General features: G+C 44.8%; 1 protein-coding gene across 2 annotated transcripts in view; it reads left to right on the forward strand.

Moving 5' to 3' along the window:
• The first annotated feature begins 380 nt into the window (after nt 1-380).
• SPON1 (spondin 1) overlaps nt 381-25,938 on the forward strand; it is a 242,759-nt gene continuing 217,201 nt past the window's right edge. Inside the window, exons 1-2 of one of the 2 annotated variants that reach the window (XM_031681171.2) lie at nt 381-1,087; nt 21,053-21,159. In XM_031681171.2, coding sequence (XP_031537031.1) covers nt 859-1,087; nt 21,053-21,159 — 336 coding nt within the window. In that variant the 5' untranslated portion in view covers nt 381-858. The remainder of the gene's footprint in view (nt 1,088-21,052; nt 21,160-25,938) is intronic. The other variant, XM_006203551.3, reaches the window with a different exon arrangement.

A 25,938-nucleotide genomic window follows, 5' to 3' on the forward strand; every position in this document is an offset into this window, starting at 1 on the left:
AAATACAAATATGTTAATATTAGCTAGTAAAATATTCTATTGAACCTAAATGTTTTTTTTTCTTCTGGTTTAAAGAAAACTTTCAGGAATCTCCAAAAGTGTTACAGGCCATAGCCTGGTGCCTACTGGGCCTCATGGATGGGGCCATTCTGTTCCTTTCCACTCTCCACTCTGAACTGTTGCAGCACCCTATAAGTAGGGCAATAGAGTCAGATAGCCATGGTATGTGACCCTGCCTTAACTGGCGCAAGCCTCAGTTTGCTCATCTATAAAATAAGTGAAAGTAATGTCACGTTTATTGTGTGCAGTGAGAGTGGAGAAAGCGAGTGGGTAAGTAAACTGCCCAGCGTATTGCTACGCACAGAGTAGGTGTGCAACAAAAAGTTAGTTCTCAGGCTTTCCCACCTTGGAGCACCCTACTCCGCAGGGTCCAGGGGGTTGGGGCAGCAGCCTCCTTGGTGGGACAGAGCCCGCAGTGTCCCTGTGCCCTCTGATTTCCTTGCCAGACCCTGGGAATCCAGCGTCGCAAAATAAACACGGCCGCGCCGCTAATCGCCAGCTCGGAAACAAAACAGCGCTGCGCTCGGGGATCTGGGCAAAATCAGCCCTCCCTCCTCCTCCTCCTCCGCCGCCGCCCTCCCTTGCTCGCACTGCTCGGCTTGCTCAGCTCTGCTCAGAGCAGCGCCGCTCGGCAGCCGCCAAGCCGAGGCGGGCACACGGTCTCCCAGTTGCCAGCGCCGGCTCCTAGCTCCGCTCCTTGCTGGGCTCCGCCAGATCTCGCTTCCGCGGGGACCCCTTCGGGTAGAAGTCGCGTGGCGAGAGCTGGCGTCAGTGGCACAAAGTTGGGGGCCCGCGAGGATGAGGCTGTCCCTCAGGCTCAGCCGGAGTCCAGTGCTGCTGGCTCTGGCGCTGCCCCTGGCCGCGGCGCTGGCCTTCTCCGACGAGACCCTGGACAAAGTGCCCAAATCAGAGGGCTACTGCAGCCGCATCCTGCGCGTCCAAGGCACGCGGCGCGAGGGCTACACCGAGTTCAGTCTCCGCGTGGAGGGCGACCCTGACTTCTACAAGCCGGGAACCAGCTACCGCGGTAAGTGGCCCGGAGTGGCGCTGGGGGCTCGAGACCCGGACCCCGGAGGGCGCCGACCGCGCGGTGCCTGAGGAGGGCTCGCGGTTCCTGGACGCACGGTGCCGGTGCAGCCCGGCAAAGGCCCTTCTGTCCTGGCTGCCCTCAGCCCTTTTAGCCCCGAGCCGGCCTCTCAGCCAGGACAGGCAGCCCCCACCTCCGACGCGCGGTTCCCGGGCGTGGGCTGTAGCGAGCGACGCGTCACACCGGCCTGGCTGGGAGGGAACTCGGCTTCTCCCTCGTCCAGCTCCAGGAGAGCAGTGGAGACCCGGCTTTCTCTAGATCCGTCTGTGGAGTGGAGGGGACCCTGTTTTCTCTCAGTGGGGTCCCAGGCAAGGTGGTGACTCCGGTTTTCCCCGCTCCCATCCCTGAAGGAGAGGAAATCAGCTTCTCACTGACTGGCACCCAGTGGGACGGTCACTCCAGCTTCCCCGGACAGATCCCTTTAGGAGAAGGTACTTAGGCTTTCCCCCTAACTGGTCCCAGCGCAAGGGGAGGAGGGGAGAAAGAGCCTGAAGCTTTTCAGAAGGATCCCTGGGAAGAAGTCCAAATTATTCTCTGATGATCCCGGGCGAGGGAGAAGACCTCGGATTTCTAGGACAGGCTCCCAGTGGACCGGGAGCGCTGAGCAGTTTCGGAGAGGAAAGGGGAACCCTATGGAGAAGGAAAGGGAAGCCCGAATTCCCAAGGCCTGCTCCCTGGAGGCCGGGGGACCTTGGCTCCCGCAACCTCGAGGCTCGGTGCCCCAGGTGTGTTTCCTGCGCTCCTCAGCTGAGAGCCGGCTTTCGCGAGCGCAGGCAGGGGATGTCCAAAGCAAGCGAGCGCCTGCCAGGCAGGATAGGCAGCTCGACCCGCACAGACCTGAAGACCCCCGACATCATTTCCCCGTCCCGCTGCCTCTCTTCAGCTGGGTCATCTCCCCAGATATCTTTCCCCCGTGCAGCAGCTGCCGTTCTCCAGTCGGGAGCGAGGACATCCACCGGGCAGGGAAGGAAGCCTGCCTGGCTTCACCGAGGCCCCGCAGGCAGGGAGTGGTAGGGCTCGTGTCCCTTCATCCCCGCCCCTTAATAAGTCAACGCTGGGGCGAAGCTGGGAAGAGAGGGGCTTTGGAGCACCTGGTGGGGCAAATGGGCCCACGGAGGTCACCCTTCCACTCCCGCTTTCCCGGTTCCTAGAGCGTCGCGGGAGGAAGTGGTGGGAGAGCAACACTAGAGAAAGTTGGGGGCGGGTAGTGTTAGCGGACGCCCGGGCCACACAGGCGACTAGGACCAGGGGCCGCCCTTCTCAGAACGAACGCTTCGCTTCTTCGGTTTTCCCTGGTTGGTGTTCCCGACTTTCTTCACCTGGAGCTACCCAAAGCGGGCTTCCGGGCGCCGTCCGCACATGGATTCCCTCAACGCCTGGCGGGCAGCCCCTCTGACCCAGCGCTCAGGGTCGGCGGGATGCTGGATGCTCCGAGGAGACGGACGGGGGCGGAGAACACCCGGCCCAGCCCGGAGGGAGCCGGCGGCGGGTTGGCGAGGCTGCCCAGCAAGCTGAACCTACAAGGGCTCAGCCTCTCGGCGGAGCTGGGAAGCAGCCAGCCAGTCCTCTCCGTGGACCGGAGGGAAGTGGGCGTAACCCCATTGGCCTCTTCAGCCCTCCCCCAAACTGAGAATCTGGGTTCCCTGGGAAAACTACCCCAGCTCCACGTGGCAGGAAAAGAGATGGCTCTGGAGTCAGACGGACTCGGATTTAGTAGCTGTGTGACCTTGTGCAAGTCCTTTAATTTCTCTGAACCTGTTTCCCAGCTACTGAAAACGGCTGTTTATCCAACCACTCTGGGCAGTTGTCGGGAATAAATCAATGTATAAAGATGAGCATGCCTGAGCTACACTGTATGTTAGAGTTGGCAACACGGCCCTAATGGTTTAATACTCGAAGGATGTGCTTGGTCAGATTTGTTTTGTTTCGTGTGTGCGTGTGCGTGTGTGTGTGAGTGTGTGTGTGTATGTGTGTGTTTAAAAGTAGATTTTCTCCGCACTCCTTCAGTCCAGTCTACCAGAGAATGCGTTATCTGGGTCCTCATGAAATATTGAATGATTAAATGAATGAATAATTTCTCCATGTTAGGAGTCTTGCCTAAGACTATTCCTAGTTTAAAACCAGGAGGATTCGTTTTCTTGGGAATTTAGGCTAGTCTGGAGCCCACGCCAAGAGTCCTACTACTGGGTTTCTCTTTCCGCATGAATCCTCCCAGTTTGGCTGAGCCCTGGCAGTGAGTGGCCCCAGTAGTGGGAGGGAGATGTGTCTGGAGTTCACACAGAGAGAGAGGTTTCATGACTGCTTAAGTATCTATGTCCAGTAGGTGCAAACTGGGACAAGTAGGGAGGTGAACACTAGACTTTTCACCCTACAAGTTACTCCAGCCTAAAATGTTAGTCCTTTGGACTGTGACACCTGACTCAGGCTGTTGATGGGCAATCATCTTATCTCCTTTCCAGTGGCTAAGAGATCTTGAAAGAAAGATCTTGCAGGAACCATGCTAAGGCCCTCTGAGTAAATACTCTATGATTAGCAAACCTGATTCCGCCACTCAAAGTTAGGAAGAAAAGGGCACTGGCCTAGTTTGTAACATTTTCTGTTGGCTTATCCTTTTTTAGAATAGTTAGAAGTAAATCTAATACATTCTATTCTGAGTATTGACTTAGGGCTGTGGAAATTAACATTCCCCTGGTGTTCTCTTTGCTTTTTTATTTTTTCCTGAATTAGGGCCCCTCACAATCCTTGGAAACAATGGCTTGTTTTCCTGCCTCAAACCTTTGTCCTCGGTATTCCGGTTCATCCCCAAATAGCTTCTGCTCTTCATGCCCCCCACCCCAGTATATCCTTTGGGTATTTGAGGCTGGAATAAAATGGTCACTATTAAAAAAAAATACTGAAACATATCCCAGCAGCCAGGATCCAATTGAGATGATGATTCAGCCTTTTTCCAAGTTGTTAGTACTATATTGACCGCCTTCTTTCTCTCACCACATCTCTACTCTCCCGCCCTCTTCCCCCTAGTACCCCTCCCTTTGCAATAATTGTGCTTTAGAAAGCTCTGAAAGGCCTGCTCTGTTTCTGACCATGGCCTCCTTTGAAAAGGAGATTACAGTGATTAAAAATAACAAGTTGAGGATCCTCAAGGGGCTTCCCTTATAGGAGGACAATTTGCAGGACCAGCCATTCCCAGATCACAATTTCAAGCCAAATAGGAGAAAATCAGCTGAAATGTTCAAGAATTGATTGAAAATCAAAGAGGCTCTTTTGTTTGTCCAAAGGTCTGTTTATTAGGGAAATAAAGCCAGACCCTGGCTAATGAGAGTGGCTTTTCCTAGATGCTCTTTAAAGGGAAATTTCAAGGAACTTGATGGGGGAAAGAATGTCCAGTTGAGATTTCAAAAGCTTGTCCAGCTTCAAGCATAATTGAGGGATTTATTCTAAACCGGGAGTTTTGGAGACCTCCAAAGCTGCTTTGCCTTCTCTTTCTTTGTCTCTCTCTGGGGCACACACTGCCACGGGAATATGTGTCCCAGAGTGTCCCACAGCCACCTGCTAGAAAGAACACAGGCTTTGATCTGTTGGGTCTGTTTCCACTCCTGCTCAGTCACCCATTCACTCTGTGACCTCAGGCAGGCCACTTTACCTCTCTGAGCCACAGTTTCTCCAATTGTAAAATGTGACTGCTTCCCCCACCACCGCCAGTGTAGCTGTGAGAATTAGGAATAATCCATGTCAAAGGAAACTGTCATACAGTAGGAGATATATAGATACACACACACACACACACACACACACACACATATGCATAATGAGATCATTATTTTGGAAATAGAAAAATACTTGGCAGCTAGCACTGGATGAGACATTGTTAAGTACTTTCCTACTCAGCTCACTTATTCTTCCAGGACTTTGGGGCAGTTTATTATTTTTATTTTACAGATGAGGACACTAAATCTCAGAGAGGTTTAGTAACTTGCCCACAGTCACACAGCTAAGAATCAGTGGAGTCAGGATACAGACTCAGGGATATCTAACTCCTAAATCTGTGCTCTTAACCGGTCTTCTATACTGACTCAATAAAATGAATTAGGAGTAGAATGAGTTCATCTAGCTACCTTCAGCTTTCTGGGCGGTGAGTCTTTGCTGAAGGAAAACAGCAACAACAAATCAAGATAATAACTGACATATCTTGGGACACGAAGTATGAAGTGATGGGTCCTAATTTACAATTGCTTTTTTTCTTTTTATAGACTTCAGTATTGCTTTTCTCCATAAACCAGAGAATTAATTTAGAAACATTAAGAACCTTGCCAATCTTTAGCCAATTCCTTTTGTTTGTGGGGAAACAGAAAGGAATTGGAAAGAAAAAAAAACTTTATTTGGCTGCTGTTTGTTTACATGCATATATTTTATGACTATGCCTGTAAAATTACATGTTTGACAAGTACGTATGTAGAATCTGAAAAATTTAAACTGGATGAGGTCTTTTAAATAAACTCCTTCTTTTTGGGGGTGGTGGTAATTTGATTGATTGAGTGAGTGAGTGATTTTTAATGGAGATGCTGGGGATAGAACCCAGGACCTCCTGCATATTAAGCACACACTCTGCCACTGAGCTATTCCCTCCCCACTAAATAAACTATTTCTTATCTAGGATTTTTTTTTGTAAGTATTGGTGATGATACTGTAATTAATTGTAAGTGACTTCTCCCACTTTTCCTCTTTTCTTGCATTATTCCCCTCTTTTTTAATTATGTAGCTTTTTTTTTTACCTTTTGCTCCCCTTAAATAAGTATTTAGTTCAAATTGATAATAAAAATTAATAGATGCATACATAGCTAAATGCTTAATGGTTATGTGGATTGTTTGTTGCTTTAAGTTTCATGAAACACAAAAAATCAGAACAGAAAATGAAAGCATGTTAATTGGCATTTTTCAAGGTTTAGGACTTGAGTACATCCTTGAGTACACAGTTAAGTCGTGGTTCCACTACAGCTGGCTGACTCAACTAGAAGAGCAGACTAAATTGCCAACATGTTTACAAATATGCCATTTGCTTGTTATACAGAATGTCAAATGTAGGTCGGTACCAATTTCTGTGGGGGTGAAAACTCTTACCATCTTGTATTAGTCAGGATACAGGCTAAGCTCATGTTACAAAGAGAGCTCAAAATACAGTGTTTTAAACAAGAGGTAAATAGCAAGTCCAAGATGATGGGCAGCTTGTTCCACAAGGTCAACCAGGAACCCAGGTTCCTTCCACCTTGTTGCTCTGCCGTCTTCTAGCACTGCAGTCCACAGGTAGCCATGAGTCACATTACCTGAAATGTGGCTAGTCCAGATTGAGATGTGCCATAAATGTAAGAGGCACGTGGGTTGTTGAATGATTAGGATGAAAAAAGAATAAACTTCTCATTAATAATATTTTATATTGATTCCTATTGAAGTGATAATTGTATAGGGTAGGCTAAATAAAATATGTTGTTAACAGCCATTTTACTTGTTTTACATTTGTTCCTACTGGATACTCATTAAAAAGTAAAGTGAATTTCCCCTGTGTTGAGTTTACTTCTATTGGATGGTGCTGTTCTAAGGAGTTGTTCTCAACAGTATAGCTATAGCCAGCTCACAACCCACATATCTGAGTTCCAGTCAGCATGCAGAGGGGAAAGGAAGTGGAGGGCAAGGAGCTTTCTCTTAATGATGTGACCCAGAAATCACAGCCCACACTTCCAAACACACTTGCTTGGTAAGAATTTAGTCAGGTGGCCACATCTAGCTGCAAGGGAGCCTGAGAAATACAGCATTTAGCCAGGCAGCCACAAACCCAGTGAAAACTTGAAGGAGGGGTTTATTTTTCAAAAGGATGAAGGTGAAAATGGATTTGGAGGGACAGTTAGCTACCTCTGCCACAGGTTTTAATGCATAGTCATGTAAGAACAATGTTTCATGTTCTCTTCCTCAGTGACAGGTCGTCTAGGTGGGCTTTCTCTACAGCGTGTGCACTTGATATTCCTGCTAAATGATCAGTAGGGGAAGGAGTGTTGATGCATATGTGTGTTGTAGGTTTCATACTGAGAAGAGAAAAAGGGAGCTAATATGTCAGAGCAGCCTATTCTGTCTCACCTTCTTCCTCAATAAAGGAGGAAGTGGCAAAGGAAGAAAGAAATGAAGGAAGAAGTGGATAAAGCAAGAAAATGCAAGAGACTGCTATGGCTAGCACCTGAAATATAATGTTGAATGTGAAAAAAAGAAAGAAAGAAAATACGAGAGGGAGCGGGAAAAGAACAGGGAGAAGGAAGAAGGAGGAGAGGAAGGAGGGGAAGGAGAAGGAAGAAATTCAGAGAAAAGAAAAAGGAAAAAAACCTCACCAGGGTATACATTTAGAATGAAAAAGAAAAAAGAAAGAATTTGAGTACAGAGGAGTCCCATCTTCCTTGAGGGTTAGATTCAAGAAGCACAATGGAAAAAAAATTCCCAGAAGTCAAAATTATTCCTGAAAAATCGTTTGCAATGTTACATAAACCGTAACATGGATGCTAGATTAATTGTGCCTTATTTATGTGCCCCTGCAGATGATTTTGTTAGTGGGGAGTAGAAACAAATGGACATTTCTCCGTTAGTCCAGCACTTCTCCTTTTCCCTCCAACGTTGGAGGAGACCAATGTTTCCTCAGTTGAATGCTAGATAAAACCATTGGTTTGCTTGTCCTTAAACACTGACGTGACAAGTACGAAATGCTCACTATACGATGGACGGAGAAAATGGAGAGTCTGGTCTTATGCTCTCTGACGCACATGCACGTATTGAACACAGTGGCAAGTGGCCCAAATGATCTCAGGTATCATTTCCTCTCTCTGTTTTTCCTCTGATGCTGTGCAGTTGTGTCAGGTTCCATCCTGTGCATCTCCCTGGAGCACCTATAGTGTCAGAGAGCTCACTATGTCACATAAAGCTTTCTGTGTGGCTGGCCAGCTCTTGTTAGTATAAAATTTCCCATTTTTACTGGGTGTCTTGGCTGGGCTAGAGTTGAGGCTAATAGGATGGGAAGGGTGAGGAGTTAGGTAACACCACAAGAAATCCTCTGCCAGCTTAGACGAGGCTTCTGACTTTCACAGAGTGTGCAAAACTGCTATGAAAAGTTCAGGGAAACTTTAAACAAGCCACTCTTCACAGCCACTGATTTGCTGAGGTCTAGGAGACCCACGGGAAATAACTTGAATCCCTTCTACAATTGTAGTCCAGATATTTGCAAATACGTCTCGTGGGCTGGGTGAGAGGGGGAAGGAAAGGGAAAGCTCCCAGCACAAACCACTCTGTGGGGGGTTGGGAGTGTGGGAAGATGGGCAGACTCAGAAGCAAGCTGAATGGGGATTCTAGGTGCTATAAGAAGCTCTTCTTCTTCCCCTCTTTCTCCTTTTTACCTTCTTCTCCATCATTATTTCCTTTTATTTCTCCTCCTCCTCCTCCTGCTCCTCCTCCTCACAGTGGCAACCCTGACCTTTGAATTTTCCAAACACACTGAGCTCATTCCCACCCCAGGGCCTTTGTATATGCTCTTCTCCATGCCTAGAATGCTCATCCCCAGATCTTTGTCTTTTGAGTCTCAGCTCAGGTGTTATCTCTTTAAAAAGGCTTCTCTGACCACCAGTTTATGTTTCCCATTCCTTGTGCTTGGTATTATTTTCTTCATAGCCATGAACCACCCTCTGAAATGATCTTGTTTCATCATCTGCCTTCTCAAGCTAGAATACAAGCTTTATGAGAACAAGGACTTTGCCTTTCTTATTTGCCATTTTATCGTCAGCGCCCAGAACAGCATGTGGCCATAACAGGCACTAAATCATTATTTGTTGAAAAATGAACGTATCATTTAAACCCCAAGAACCCCCCAAAGAGAGCTGGATGGAAGGAAGGGAAAGCATTTCTCCCTCTGCCAGAGAGAGAGGGGAGGCCAAAGGATGGGGACAGATGGCAAGGATCTCCAGGTGATGGCAGCAGAGAGAAGGGATGCTCAGTGTCCTGAGGGCATTGGCTGGAGGCTGAGGGCAGGCAGATGGTCCAGGTCCAGGGTAAAGACTGTTGGGAGGGAAGAGATTAGTGGAAAGCGGGATGGTGGCTGGGTCAGAGGGGAGGAGCAGAAGGACAGCAGGCAGAAGAGCAAAGAGCTAACCAGCTTCAGACACTGACTCATTACATGGGGAATAGAGCCGAGGGGATTGTCAATCTGTCAAACCTAGACACCAGTTATTAAAGTGATTTTCCTTGGAATCAGCACTTTGTGGAGTCATTTGTGTGGTTTCCAAACCTAGCTATGCGTCAGAATCACTTGGAAAGTTAAAATATATCTATATGTATGTGTGTGTATATATATATATGTATTCTATATATATATATACATACATCTTCACTGGCCCCACCCCAACAAAGGGCTGGATTCCAGGAATCTATATTCCTTCTTTTTTTAAAATTTTTTTTATTTTAAAGCATGATGGTGAGACCCAAAGAGAAGGTGGCCAAAAGGTGGTCACTCTTCTGTGAGCGCTTTTCCCCATCCCCAGCTCTCCCAACCCTGCCCCCAGCCTCCTATGTCCCACATACTCTGGCGCCTGGTCACATCACTGCCCTATCCTGTTTCCGTCAACACTGGTACAGTGGTCGGTGGAAATGTCCTCAAAGCTGACTCGATGGCGGCATTCCCCTGCCTTGGCCGTGGAGTGGTCAGGAGGGCAGAACTGTGCACTTTCTCTAGGTGACAACCCTCCCAGGTCAGCAGAGCCAGAGCCAGGGCGGACCTCGTTGTATGTGTGTGCTGCTAAAAACTGCCTCCTGCTTAACTTCCGCCTACCAGTCCGGGTTCTGTCCTTTGGAATCAAGCGAAATAAGGTCTCCCCTTGGCCATACGTCAGCTCTTGAGGTGTTTGTAGGGAAATAGCTACTATGATTTCTCTTCTGATTAAAATGCCCTGTTTCTTCAACCGTTCTTTGTAGGGTGCTGTTCCTTATTCTCTTGCACTTTGGACTCCAGATGTGCTCTGATCGGGATAGAACATGGTGGTATGATGATCTCCCTTGTTCTGGACACTGTGTTTACGTTAAGCTTGCCAGGTCTTGTGTTCGCTATTTTGGCAGCTGTGTCGTACTCTGGAATCATGCTGAGCTTGCAGCCAGCAAAACATTCCTGTGATTTGTTGGGAAGGCTTGCTGCCCTCCTTTCCCTGAACAGTATAACTGGTCCTAGAGCAGAAGATTTAACATGACTCTTAATGAGACTTCGTCTAGCATGTTTGGGTCCATCCCTGTCGCCATCAACCATTTCTGAATCTGGATTCTGTCATTGAGTGATTTATCCACATACCCTAATTTTGGATTATCCACAATTTTGATGAGCAAGCCTTAGAAGTTTTTATCTAAGAAGTTGAATAGGGTTGAGCAGGTCAGGGCTCAGAACAGGACCCTCTGACATCCCTTAGAATCTTTCTCTAAAGCTGACATCTAATTAGTTTTGAAGTCAACTAATTTTCTGTTACCTCAGTGACATTTAAATACTAACTTCCACCCGGCTGGTCAGCCATCTCAGTTTATTCATGAATACTGTTTCTTCAGTCTGTTAATGAATCTTATAGTCTAGGCAGAATTATTTTCTTTCTTTGCTCCAGAATTAGTCAGCAGTCTTTCCACTACAAGTGACAGGAACAAAGTCTAACTAAAGCAAAAAATAGAATTATTGAGTCCCATATTTGGAAAGTCCAGGGATGGATCTGGCTTCAGGTATAAATGGATCTCGGGACCTGAACAACGTTCTCTCCCTCTCTCTTTCTCTCTCTATCTCCCTCATCCCTTCTCCCTTTCTCATTTCCTTTCCATCCCCCCATTTCACTTTCTCTCTCTCCTTCCATCCTTGATCTCTTGGCTATGTTTCTATGTGCTGGCATAATTTTTCTTACTGCAGATAAACTTTCTCCCAATGACAGAGAAGATAGCTGTCAACAACCTTCAATGAAAAGACTTTCAGTTAGTTCTATAACTAAAAGAAAAGCCCTTTTCCTTGTAATTCCAAACTGAAAAATCCCAAGGAAGGATTCTGATTGGTCTAGCTGGGATATGGGATATGATATGGAGACAGACTGCATCTGGATCACAGTCGCTTCTGTGACTTAATATTTCAGGAGGGAGAGAGGGGACTGTGAGTCATAGCCCCAAAGGTCACATGGTCAGAGTAGGGGAGGATGTGGGTTTCATAGATAGCCTATGTCCCTTAGAACTTCCTACTGTCATCCGTAGTCCCAGCTACATTCCCTTGGCTGATGTACCTCCAATTCCTCAGGAGCGTCCTCGCCCTCCATTCCTCTTCCTGTCCACATATTGGTCAGCTCAGGACCCACTTACCTGGCTCCCGGGTATTCCACGATGAGAGAGCACATGGGGGAAAGAATGAACTTCTACTGAGTGGTTGCAATGTGTTTCATAAAACTTACATCCTTTAGTCCTTATGACAGATCCATGAAATGATAATTATGATCCCTATTTTAGAGAGAAGACATTTATTTTTTTTAATTCTTATTTTTTATTGAGGCGTAGTTAGTTTACAATGTTAGTTTTGGGTGTACAGCAAAGCAATTTAGCTATACATATGCATATGTATATATACTTTTTTCAGATTATTTTTCCATTACAGGTCATTACAGAAATTGAATATAGTTCCCTGTGCTATACAATAGGTCCTTGTGGTTTATCTATTTTATATATAGTAATGTGTATCTGTTAATCCCAATCTCCTAATCTATCTCTCACTTCTCCTCACCCCCAGTAACCACAATTTGTTTTCTATCTCCATGAAGACATTTATTTTTAAATTTATTTTATTAATTTAGCAAAGTTTATATATACTTACTTCACAAACATTAATTCATTAGTCATCATAATAATAATGTGAGGTAAGTACTGTTACTGCCGTTTTACAGGAGATTGTCAGCTGTGATGATGAGACGTTAAATGATTAGCCCAAGGTAACACATAGTAAACAGAGGGAAATCTGAACCCAGGTCTGTTAGCTACATCCATGTACATCCATAGCTACAGCCCTTACAACCTTAAATGTGCATGATCTTTACTATGGAGTGGGAGATGTTTCACCTCCTCCTGGGGATGCTGGGCTCATTCTCTGAAGAAGATCATCTTGGGGAAAGCAGAGTCCAGCCCCACCATACTCACTTGCTCACCTTTTTAGCCCTGCCTTCCTGTCTACCAGCCCGTCACCAGCATCATCTCCTGCTTGCTCTTCGCTGGTGGGCTGAATTGCCAGTTTTTAAGAGAAGCATGCGAGTTGCAGCTGTCCAGAGCTATGAAAATTGTACAGAGTCAGGAGGGGACCACTGTGACTTGTGAAATGCTCCCACAGTCCTGATAACCAGTCCCACGTTACAGGTTAAGGCAGCAGCTCAAGGTCATTGTGATTGGTGTGCTGGGCATAAAGGCTGAGGATCTCAGTAAGGTAGAGCAGGCGGATGGCAGGGGCTGGCCTCGTGACGGAACTGGAATCTGGTTCAGGACTTTCTCATTGAGGTTGTGGCTAGAGGGGTCTGAAACCGAGAGGCAGAGTGGGGAGGGTGGTGGCATTGGACAAGAGCCAATGAGGGCAGTAGGCATAGCAGATGCACTGGAGTTTATGATAAATGGTTGGCAAACCAACATCTGAAGGGCCCAGAAAATTATTTGGGAATTAGGTGGGACTGGAATTTTCATATAATAAGAAGGGGAGAACTCCACCTTGGGTGGAGATTTGAGGCCAGACTCCAGTGTGAAACTTCAGTCCTCATATAAACAAGGAAGGCCAGAGAGGCCCTCGCCTTTGAACTGGTTTTGGGGAAAGGGCTGTTATCCAGTAATCACACAACTTCCAGCCTTATCTTCCTCGAACATAAATACGAACATGACGTTCCCTAATGCAAACCCTTCAGTGCCTCCTCCTCAGCTCCAGGGTAGTATCCACACCTCTCAGCAAGGCTTTGAAGACTTTTGGCTATCTTCCACTTCTCACCTTCCTCCCTTAGCCTCTTATAACACCCTCCCTCCCAGCTTGCAACTCATGACATATAGACGTACTTCTGGTTTCCAAGGCCAAGACTGGCCCACCACGCCTTTCCCGCGACCTGAGATGCTGTTCCTCTTGTTCACTGGACAGACTCTTATACCTCATTCAATCTGCAGCTCAGATGCCACCTCCTCCTTGAGGTCTCCTTTAATTCCCCCAGTAGACTCAGATGCTCCCTCTGGTATCCCAGAGGACTTCGTTCATACATCCAAACACCCATCATATGTTACACAAAATATCTGCTGATGTTTCCTTTTCTCCCAGCTATTAGGCTGTGTGTTCCTAGGAGGCAGAGGCTACTACGTCTTTTCTCTCTGTGTCTCCAGAGGCGTAGTTCAAGACACTTGGTCTCTGCTCTCACAGAGCTTACAGGTTATTAGGGGAGACTGACATTTAACAAATAATCTGCAAATAAACATTTAATTAAGATTGGGTAGGGGAGGGAATAGCTCAGTGGTAGACTGCATGCACGAGGTCCTGGGTTCAATCCCAGTACCTCCAGTAAAAAATAATAAATACATAAATTACTGCCCCAACACCAAAAAAGATAATAAATTAAATAAAATGGACAAAGAGAAATTAAAAAAAAGATTGGTATTCAAGAAAAAGAAAACAGTGTTGAAAGGCTATATTGTGTGGGGGTGGGAGGGGCTGAGGGAACCCCACGGGGCACATTTTCTTGGGTGTGATGAGCTGCAAGAAGGCTCTGTTCATGATTAGGACTTGCCCAAATGTCCCCAAATCCCAGCCCTGTGATGATCATCCCCAGAGGCAATTATTTCCATTACAGTCCTGTCAGTGGTCCTGCATTGGCGCCTACTAGACTTTTTCTCTGGAAGCTCAGTCATTGTTCCTGAGGACCAGCTCTTTGAAACTCATTGTTGGTTAATCAGCCTCCTAAGCATCATGGTCTTTATCATCATCACCATCATTTTCATCATCATCATCTTCATCCCCAGCGTCACCAGCACCACCATCATCATCCTTTACAATCCCGAATCCTTTATGTATGCCATGCACTGTGATAAATGTTTATTTAGTCTCTTCTCCATTCCCGCAAGAAAGGCAGTATCATTCAGCTCATTTTAGAAATGAGCAAATGGGGAGCTCAAATGACTTGCCAGAGGTCACATATTTAATAAGTGGTGGCTCTGGGATTCTAATCTGAAATCTTTGCTTTTAACCAGTTCCTTATATGTGCTCACAGGATAGCTCCAAATGGACCTCTTAAAAATTATTATTATTATTTTTTAATCCTTTATAAGCTTTTTTCTTAGATTTCTTGAGTCTCTTAATGGCCTCTCTTGGGAGGCAGTTGGGAGGAGTCATTAGAGAAAAGACTGTATTATTTATTGCCAAGCAGCCATCTTCAGTCATCACTGGGACTCAGAACACACTGCACATTTGTTCCTTTCAGGAGAGTCATATCATAGGGTTTTCTGGAGGGACAGGATCTCTTCTCTTCCTTCAAATTACATTGTGTAACACAATCATCATCCTGATAATTATGGATTAAAACACCACACAATTTCAGCCTCCAGAACCTCCATCTTGTGCGTTGTATTCAATAAGGGAGAGTAAACCCTTAGTTTTCTAGAACCTACAGGAATGTATCATGCTGGGAAGCTGAGTTTATGGTTAGCTCTTTAAGTGCACTGCACAGATATACAGAAAGATGGCTACTTAACCACATTCAGAAACATTGCTTAATGGGGGAGGGTGTAGTGCAGTGGTAGAGTGCGTGCTCAGCGTGCATGAGGTCCTGGGTTCAATCCCTAGAACCTCCATTACAAAGAAAAATAAGTAAACAAGTAAATAAATAGACCTAGTTACCTCCCCCCACAAAAATTTTTTTTAAAAAGTTAAATAATATTTTTATCAAAATAAAACTTACATATAGAAAAGTTCACAAATCATGCAGCTTAGTGAATTATAACTTGTTGAATACACCCATGCAGCTGCCACCCAGATCAAGAAATAGAACATGACCAGCACTCCAGAAGCACCCCTTGTGCCCCCTCCAGATCAGTACTGCCTCCCCTTTCCCACACTTGTTACCCCAACCAGACCTCTAGGATCATAGTCTACTTTGCCTGTTTTTGAACTTTATATAAATATCATCATACTTTTTGTATTCTTTTGCATCTGTCTTCTTTCACTCAAGATTATGTTTGTGAGAAGTATCCATGTTGTAGGTGGCAGTAATTTGTTCATTTTCATGCCCCTAAGGCCTTCAATTCTATGACAAGGCTACAATTTACATAACCATTCCTGCCAATGGACATTGAGTGTTTCCAGTTGGATGTTGTTACACATAATGTTACTATGAACATCTTATAGGTGTCCTTTGGTGCACATATGCCAGGATTTCTTGATTTAGGACTGGCAGTACTGGGTTGTAGGGTATATATATGTTCAGCTTCAGTAAATACTGCCGAACAGTTTTCTGGGGAAAATCGCTCATTTTCAGTATATTAATAGTGTATGAGAGTTCTAGTTGACAACATTTATGTTGCTAATCCTTTTAAGATTAGTCAATCTGGTGGAAATGCAGTAGTGTTTTACTGTGGATTTAATTTTTATTTCTCCATTGACTAAAGACATTGAGTGCCTTTTCATCTATTGGCCACTTGGGCACCTTCTTTTGTGAAGTATTAGTTCATGTATTTTGCCTATTTCTTTCTTAATCTTTCTCTTATCGATCTTATAGAGAGTTCTTTATATATTTTGGATAAAAGTCATGTTCTAGTTATATGGTGTGCAAATACCTCCTTCCATACTATGGCTTACTTTTTCTTAACAGTGTCTTTTGATCAGCAAAATTTTGATATCACTCCATTTATGTATCTTCTTTGTTGTCAGTGTTTGTGTAATGTCCTGTTTAAAAGCTCTTTCCTACTCCAAGGTCACTCATGTTTTCTCTTATGCCAACTTCTAAGACTTTAATTGTTTTGCTTTTCACTTTTGGCTCTACAATCTATGTGAAATTTATTTTGTGTATGACGCGAGGTAAAGGCCACGTCACCTCTTTACATGTGGTTGTCCAGCTGTCCTAGCTGTTCACTGAAAATTCCGCCCTTCCCTCACTGCTCTGTGGTACCTCTTTAATGTGAACCAAGTTTACATATATTCGTAGAACTTTATCTGGACCTCAGACTGTTCAATTGGCCTATTTTTTTTTCTTGTTATAGTAAACTGGCTTAATATCTATAGCTGCGTAAGTCTTAATATCTGGTAGTATAAGCCATCCAAGCTTGCACTTCTGTCTCAAGATTGTCTTAGATATTCTTGGCCCTTTGCATTTTCATGTAAATTTTAGAATTGGCTTGTCAGTATCACAAAAACATGCTGGGATTTTAATTTGGATTGCACCAAATATATACATCAATTTAAGAAGGACTGACCACTTTACAACGCTGAGACTACCAGTCCATGAACATGATTCAGTAAATATAATTGCACATTAACTCTGTGCTAATCAATGTGCTAAGATGTGGTTCTTGTCTTTGAAGATCTTACAAATAAGTAAACAAATACTTACATGCAAGATATAATTTAATATTCTTTTTCATTATAGGCTAAAAAGAATATAATAAGGAATATATATGCATATATGAATTATTATGCTGTACATCAGAAATTAACACAACATTGTAAATCAACTATACTTCAATTAAAAAATAAATAAAATAAAAAATATGATTTAATGCTTCAAAAAGATACATGCACCCCAATGTTCATAGCAGCACTATTTGCAATAGTCAAGACAGGGAAGCAACTTAAGTGTCCACTGACAGATGAATGAATAAAGAAGATGTGATACACACACACACACACACACACACACACACACACACACACACACACAGGAATACTACTCAGCCATAAAAAAGAATGAAATAATGCCATTTGCAGCAACATGGATAGACATGCTATTGTCATACTAAGTGAAGTAACCCAGAAAGAGAAAAATACTGTATGATAACCACTTACATGTGGAATCTAAAAAATGATACAAATGAACTTATTTACCTAACAGAAACAGACTCCCATAGAAAACAAACTTACAGTTACCAAAGGGGAAAGGGGGTGGAGATAAATTAGGAGTTTGGGATTAGCAGAGAGGAACTACTATATATAAAATAGATAAACAACAAGTTTATACTGTATAGCACAAGGAACTATATTGAATATCTTATAATAACCTATAATGAAAAAGAATATGAAAAAGAACATACATATATATATATCACTGAATCATTGTGCTGTACACCAGAAACTAACACATTGTAAGTCAACTATACTTCAATAAAAATTTTTTTTAAATATGATTTAATGTGGTCATTACCTTATTGATCATCACTAATTATAAGAGCTAATATTTATTAAGTGCCTGTTATAAGCCAACCATGATTTTAAGAACTTTACGTGCATTAATTTATTTATGGTTTGCCCTGATGCTTTAAGGTAAATGCTGATCTTATGGACTCGTATAGATGTTTTTAATCTTAACAAGGTCCAAGGAGAAAGAGCATCCAGGTCTTGATGGGGAAGTCAGAGGAAACATCACAGACGAGGTGAAAATTTAGCTGATTTTTAAAGAAGTTTGCCAGGGAAGGAGGAGGTGGAACATACCAGGCGTATGAAGAGTGTATGGAAATAAATACTAATGTAGGGTGAAATGAATATGGCTTTTCCGGAAACTGCCAGGGAGTGAGTCCCAGGAATGAAATGTAGAGGGGTGGGGACTGGAAATGTGGTTGGTGAAGCTCCCCCAGGAGGCAGAGTCTGTGGGCCTTTCAGGCTATGGAGTTTGAGCTGTAGCCTGAGGCAGTGACTGTGCGGCAGAGGCTGACTGTCTGTCTTAGGTTGGGTTCCCCAGAAACAAATATTATTCATTTCCTAGGGACTCTGTGTATAGTGCCACAAACCAGTGGCTTAAAACAACAGAAATGTATTTGCTCACAGTTCTGGAGGCTGAAAGTCTGAAATCAATGTATCACTGGAGTCAGGTCCTTCTGGAGGCTTGGAGGGGGTTTCTCCTGGCCTCTGGTGACAGTCCTTGCTGTGCGTTGGCTTGCAGATGCCTCGCCCCAATCTCTGCCTTTGTCCTCACCTGGCGTTCTTCCCTGTGTCTCTGAGTCTCTTCTTCTAAGGACATTGGCCATCTTGGATTTAGGGCCACCTTAATCCAGGATGATCTCATCTTAACTAATACCATCTGAAAAGACCCTATTTCCAAATAAGGTCTCATTCCCAGGAACCTGGAGTTAAGATTTTCACATCTATTTTTGGAGGACACAACTTAACCCACAGCAAATCCTCAGCTGAGGATTTGGGTGAAAGTGACTTGTTAAAGAAGTGCTCCCAGGGGAAGCCAATAACGGAGTGGAGAAGTGAGCTGGGGAGGAAGAAGCCTTGCCAGGCTGTGACCCCAGGTGAGCTCTGCTCCTGCAGGGCCATTTTGAGATGTCAGGTACCCCTCAGAATCATCCTCACCTGATGCAAGGGAGCTGAGCCTTTCATTTTAGGCAGAGCAGACTCCAGTGACCTGAGCTGGAGCAGTCCTAAAGGAATGAGCCACAGGTGCTGGCTTAGCCACAGCAAAGGCACATCAGCACGAGGGTCACGTTCCAGCGGTACGTAGTGATACAGGCCCTCTCCCCATACAAGAAAAATCTCAAATAAACAGTCTAACCCACCACCTAAAGGGATTAGAAAAAGAAGAACAAGCAAAGCCTAACGTCAGCGGAAGCAAAGAAATAGTAAAGATCAGGGAGGAAATAAATAAAATAGAGATTTTAAAAAATAGAAAAAAAATCAATCAAACAAAGAGCTAGTTTTTTAAAGAGTAAACAAAATCAACAAACACTACAACGGTAAAGAGGAATTTAAGGCGATCTGGGCAGAGCACCTTTTCCGTCTACTTCTTGTCCTCTGGTCCCCTTGCTCCAGAATTGTGTAGAATGACCTTGAAGTCCACCCCACTCTGGCCTAGATAACCTCAGGCTGCTGTGGGGCTGTCTGTCTGTGCCTCAGAGATCCCAGCTCTTTCTCCTGACTTTATAACCATCATTTCTTACTCTTCTTTACTTCATGCTTTTTTTTCCTCATCCTTTCTTTCTTTCTATCTGATCTCTTACAGACATCAGTAGCCAATCGGAATGCTCCTTTACTTTTGTGGGATGAGCTGACCAATCACAACAGGAGATGGGCAGTCTTTGTGTCTCCAAGTCATTTTCTGAGATGTCCTGTCGGTGGTTCATGGACCACTGCTATTATCCCAGATGGTGGTTTTAATTTTTGGATTTTTGAGATGTTTCACTTTTAGGACTGAAACTAGAAGACTAAATACCCCTCCCCAACAGGGAGTTGCTTATTAGAATCACAGAAGTATTACAGGTTCAGTGAATTAATTTTTAAAATTTGAAAATGTAGTCAACACTTATGGAATACCCATACTATGATAAATATATTCAATATATATATAACAATGGGTGGAGTGTTAAACTGGGAAGGGAGCTGGGCCCTAAGTCTGCCCCTGGGTAGTCTTTCTACTTAGAGGGTGTCTGTTGAGATTTCTGTGTCTTTGTTTCCTATCTGTGGAATTGGAAGGCTGGAATGGAGGGTTCTTAGCATAGCTCTAATAGTCTATCATTTTATGTTTAAAGAACCTTAGCACTTTGATGTAGGCAGTAATGTAATTTAAACCTCAATTTATATCAATTTCAAGAAAGTTGAAATGAGAGTCTCTTAGACGCCAGGCTTTGTGCTAGGTGATAATGGTACAAAGAGAACTGAAACCCAGTTCTCCGGTGTTAACTCATAGTCCAGTGGAGAGGCTGGTAAAAGAGAGTTGCAGTCCAGTGTGAAAATTGTAAGAAGGGATTTCCGTCTCAGGAGATTGGAGACACAAAGACAGGGGTGAACATCATTAAGAAGATCCTTGAGCTGGATTTCCTTGAATATCTAGTTCTCTGGGTAGATGTGGGAAGGAAGAGTTTAATGTAGGCTCATAACTCCAACTGCTGTAACAAACAGTCCCCCACAATATCAGTTTATTTCCAGTTTATGCAGAGTCTAAGATGGATATTTCTGGTCCATGAGTGATTATTTGTGTGGTTATTCAGAAACCCAGGTTCCATCTTGTAGCTCCACCGTCCTTCTCCTGGGGCATCAGAGTCCTCTCCCCTGCATTCAGCAGGCAGAGATGGGAGAGGAAGAATGGAGAATCAGGTAGAAAGTTTGCATGGGCCACAGGCAGGAAGGGGCATGCGTCATGTCTGTCCACACTTTCCACTGGCAGGACTGGGGCACAGACAAGGGAGGCTGGGAAGGTGTTCTAGCTAAGTACCCACAAGAAATAGGAAACGTGTTTTGGATAACCCACAGCAGTCTCTGCCACAAATGACATCCTACAGGAGTTTATGCTGTGAGCAGCTGGATTTCTCTTGGGCCAATCTATGGAAGAGTAACATTAGATAACTGTCGAGACTGGAGTTGCTGACAAGGGACTATTTTTATCAAATTGTGGTTGCTGGGAGTAAGAGCTTATCACAGCCTTGGTGGATTCAAGAATTCCCAAGTGAGACTGCAGTTCGGGTGTAAACACCTGAAGGTTCTGAAATGTGAGAGGGAGCTGGGTGGAGAGGGTGAAAGTTCACTACTCAGCAGAACGAGCCTTTCCTGCTGTCCGCGCCCCTCCCATCCACAGGTGTGCGATGTTGATGGGGAACTCAACGTTTCTCATTTTGACAAATGGAAGGCAGCTGATTCTTAGGCTTATCACCTGCTTTCTTCTCTCGCCCCAGTGACCCTTTCGGCTGCCCCTCCCTCCTACTTCAGAGGATTCACGTTAATCGCCCTCAAAGAGAACAGAGAGGGGGATAAGGAGGAAGACCACGCCGGGACCTTCCAGGTAAGACCCCTTCTGGGCTTTGCCAGGGACCCTTGTCACCCTGGTGGGTAGATGCCAAGCGAAAGGTGAATGTACTGAGGAGGTGGGGGGGGTGAGGGGAACCAGTGTCTGAGGCGGCGTCTGTGCAGTTCCCTTGACTGTGGGCCAGATGGGCCAGGTCCATGGAAAGACCCAAACGGAGCAGGCAGCAAATGCCTTCAGTCTGCGTGAAGGCCGCCAGGCAGGGCTTTCCTGGGGCTCTGGGCGCCTCTGGGCAGCAGACAGTCCGGCGTGGTGAGAGCGCCCAGAACCATGGTGAGGCCCGACTGCTTTTCCTGCGCAGCCGTTTTGTGATTGACTGGCAATTCTCAAGTGTACAGGGAACAAGGGCTTAGGATGGCTAGACTGGAGGGAGTTCAAAGCACAGGAGAAGGACTATTAAGGGAACGAAGAGATTGATTTATGAGGGAAGATTAAAAGAATTAAACATGCTTTGCTTGGCCAAATGAACAGGGCCGAGTTTAAGAGGTGGTAATGGTCTTCAAATGTCAGTCTGCGCAGAGCCGCTTCCTCCAGGGGAGGCTTCGTTTGACTTTGTACAAAAGGGCACAGCAAGACGAAAGTGGGTCAGGAGAAGAAAGGGAATCTCAAAGGCAAGGGCCCTGACAGTGAGTCACATTTCACCGTGGAATACTCTTCCAAGGGAAATGGCGGGAACATCACCCCCTTTCAGAGGCTTAGAGGCCAGTGAGTTGTCAGAACATGTCCCAGAAGGACTGGGGCGATCCTAGGAGGAGGCCTGGCCAAATTTGCTGTAACCATTTCTCATCTCAATTTTCCATTGTTCTGGAATCCATTTTTATCTGGCATTTGCAATCTCAGAAGGAAAAAAAAAAAGCTCAAGGAAAAAACGTAACACCTGTAACTGGCTGCTGGGGCCTCTGGTATAATTTGTGGGTTCCACAGAGGACCCTGCCCCCTAAAATAATCTTCCGCATCCAAAGACATCTTTTAACCCTTGTGACTAGATTATAACTTTGAATCCTGTGATTTAAAAATAAAATCTCCAATGTTTAGGATTCTAGCCTAGTGGGACTATTAATTCCATGCTCACTGTCATGTCCTCGTATGGACCTAGGTGGCAGGAACTTTCTTGGCATGTGTTTGGAGGAGTTACCCAGGAACGACACGGAGGATGGCCAATATTTGTGGGGTACTTATCATATGCCAGGCACTGGGTTAAGTGCTTTACCTTATCTTGGTTTACCTTAATTAGTTTTATTTTAGTTTAATTCCCCAAACAACCAAGTAGATAGGAATCATTATCTCTATTTTATAGGTCAGAAAATTGAAACTAGAAAGATTAAATCATGTGCGTAAAGGGCTCGTAAATAGGCCAGGCTTCTCTATCAGGTGTCTGATCCCAGCAACCAAATGGCTTTCCTATAGCACTGAACAAGCTCCCGGCATCGGGGTGTTTGGATGGTTCATCAGCATGGTTGTCATTATAGGGAAAGGTAGATTCATGCATGCATTCAGCCCATAAAACATTAAAATAAATTCTCCTTGTTCTTATTGTGCTACCTTACCTGGAGGTGTGGGTGATTTATCAGATTCAGGCACTTGAGAGTTCTGGGTACCTGACTGTCAGGAGGGGTAAAGTTCTAGCAAGGGAAAAGGTAGCAGGTGGAAGATGGGGAGTGTGACCTTAATGTTCACCCAAACAAAACTGATCTGCTTTAAAATGGTGCTTGAATGTATATACCCAAATGAGTTGAAAGCAGGGACTGGAACAGATACATGGACACCTATGTTCATAGCAGCACTATTCACAAGGCAGAAACAACCCAAACATCTATTGATGGATGAATGGATAAACAAAATGTGGTGCATACATACAATGGAATATTATTCATCCTTAAAAAGGAAGGAAATTCTGACACATGCTGTAACATGGATGACCCTTGAAGACATTATGCTAAAGTGAAATAAGTAGGCACAAAACACAAATATTGTCTGATGCCACTTGTATGAGCTACAGAGTCAAATTCATAAAAAGTAGAGTGGTGGTTGCCAGGGCCTGTGGGGGAGAGGGAAATAGGGAATTATTGATGAACAGGTACAGAGTTTCAGTTTGAGAAGATGAAAAAAATTCTGCAGGTAGAGGTGATGATGCTTGTACAACATATATACCTAATGCCATGGACTGTCTGTTAAAATGGTAAAATGGTTAAAATGGTACATCTCATGTTATATATATTCTAACATACACACAAAAATAATGCCTGAGTTAGGCCAATGGGGACATGGCTTCTTGATGTTGTCTGCCTTAATTCCATAAATTGGTAGTTCTCTCTAATTCACCGTTTGGCTAAATCTTGGTCCTTGTAACCAGTTGAATACAGGACCCTGCTCACAGTGGGCAGTGAGTAAATGTTTGTTGAATGAATAAATGAACAAATTATTCTTTCTGCTAGTGCCTATAACTCAGTCCTGTTTGGAATGGTTCCAAAACTCCTTTCCCTCTGTGCATCCTTCTTCTTCTGGAGCTTCTGACGTCCTTTCTTGTTACATCCCAGTGGTTCTCAGAGTGTGGTCTCTGGATCAGCAGCATCCACACCATCTGGGAACTTGTTCGAAATACCACATCTCAAGCCCCAACCTGAGCTACTGAATCAGAAGCTCTGAGGGTGGGGCCCCCACGACCTGTGTTTCAGCAAGCCCTCAGGGGGAATCCAATGCACATGTGAGTTTCAGAACCAGTATTGAAATGAGACGTGGACCCAGGCCATCCAACATGAACTCCCCCATCATCCCATCAACATATCTGTTGTTAGAGCCCTAGAGGGATGGAAGTGGGAAACACACAGGAAAAACGCCAAGCCACAGTGATGAGGCTGGTTTGCCAGTACTGTTCTAAGTGGTTTACATTTATTAAGTGACTTAATCCTCAGAACAACACCGTGAGATAAGCATCCTTGTCCTCTTTTTCACAGATGAGGAGATTGTTTCACAGAGCAGTTCAGTAACTTTCTTAAGACCTTTCTTCTGTAAGTGATAGCTTCCAGCCCTGGCAGTCTGGCTCCAGATCCCGGCTCCCAGCCATGTACGTTGCTCCTCAGTGTGCACATCAGTGAAACAGTGAGGGTCTATCATGACTTGTTTATAGTAGTAGTCTCTGTGCCAAGGGCTCTGTATTCATTATCCTACTTAATTTTCACAGCAATCCTGTAAAGTCAGAATTATCCCCGTTTTACAGGTGATGAAACTTAGTCTCCAAGGGGCTAAGTAAATTGACCAAAGTAATCCAACACCTGTGGGGGTTTGGCGGGGGTGGGGAGGTGTGGGTGGTTGGGAGCAGAAGGGACCCTGTGCCAGTGATTTTTCTCACACTCATCTCCCCACCCCTACCCTGCCCTTGGGCTTAAATGTACACTTCGCTTGGGTGCCCAGGATCTCAGAGGGGGAGGAATCATAGCTCATGCTCCATCTTACCTCTCCAACTTCAGACGTTGTGGTCTCAACGCTTGCGCCCTCCCACTCTAGCGTAAAAGTCTTTCCTCTCTGCACAGAAGCTGTCATCTGTGGAGTCATGCATTTATTCATCAGCATTTACTGAGTGTCTCCTATGCGCTAGGCACTAAGGTAGGCACTGAGGATATAATGGTGAGAAAAACAGATACAGTCCTGCCCTCATGGAGTTTACAGCGTCCTCCTTGTAATTGTGCTTTCTTATCCACAGGCTTGGCAAAGAGTCAGCAAGTCATCAGTTAGAGCAGGAGCAGGTGATCAGAAACTACAAGTGCCAATGTAATTTAGATATACATAGCAATGAACAAATATTCAGATATACTTCTTTGTTAACACCCTCACTCCAAATATAACAGCTTCGAGGACTTAGCATCCACAACAGAATCCTAATACTTTTTAAAATTTGAAAGATGACATTCTTTGCATTCAAAGGACTGCAAGAGTGGGTGATTTTACTTCTAAATGAGAGAGCCCTTTCTCAGAGCACAGCCTCACCAGGTACAAAAGGAGCAATAGTAAACTTTAATGCCCCTTTAGATGAAGTGGGCAGGGAATAGGGCTACTGGGGACAGGGAGGGTAAGGGTTACAGCTCTCACCACCCGGCAGAGACCCAAGGAGGAGCGGGTGGGGCTGCCTCCTCTGCTTCCAGCGGTGGCGGCTGGTCCAGCGTGGCGGCTTTGGCACCAACCCGGGTATCCGTCCCTGGCTGCCAGAAGGGAGAGGCAGGAGAGTCTCTTTGATGAGCTAGCTGGGTGTACTCATGGTTAATTGAAAGTGACAAGGAATGCAGCAGCTAGACTGCCTGTCCAGAAGTAATCCACCAATCCTTTCAAGTTATATTGCTAGAAACGCGTTGCTCCCTGGAATGCTCCTGGCCCAGCCAACTGCGTGGCTCTTTCTCCCTCCTCCTTCAGGTCTTGGCTCAGATGTCCTGGAGGGGGCAGGGGGGCACCCCATTGCCTATTTGAAACTTCATTCCCCCTTCTACCCCTGAGCTAAATTCCCTATCCCTCTCCTCCCTTTTTTCCTGTTACCTTTATTACCACCTGACGTGCTATCTCTTTTACTTGTTGACTTGAGTATATCTGCCCCCACCACTAAATTGTAAGTTCCACGAGGCAGGGCTTTTGGTCCATCTTGTTTGCTGCTGTACCCCTAGCACCTCAAACCGCACCCCCTCACAGACTCAGCACTCAAATTTGGCAGAATTTTAAGCATAGTACTTGTACTAAAATTCAAGCTGCTAATTTAGAATATGATTGCTTTAC

Source organism: Vicugna pacos, chromosome 10, assembly GCF_048564905.1.
Source record: "Vicugna pacos chromosome 10, VicPac4, whole genome shotgun sequence".
Taxonomy (NCBI): Eukaryota; Metazoa; Chordata; class Mammalia; order Artiodactyla; family Camelidae; genus Vicugna; species Vicugna pacos.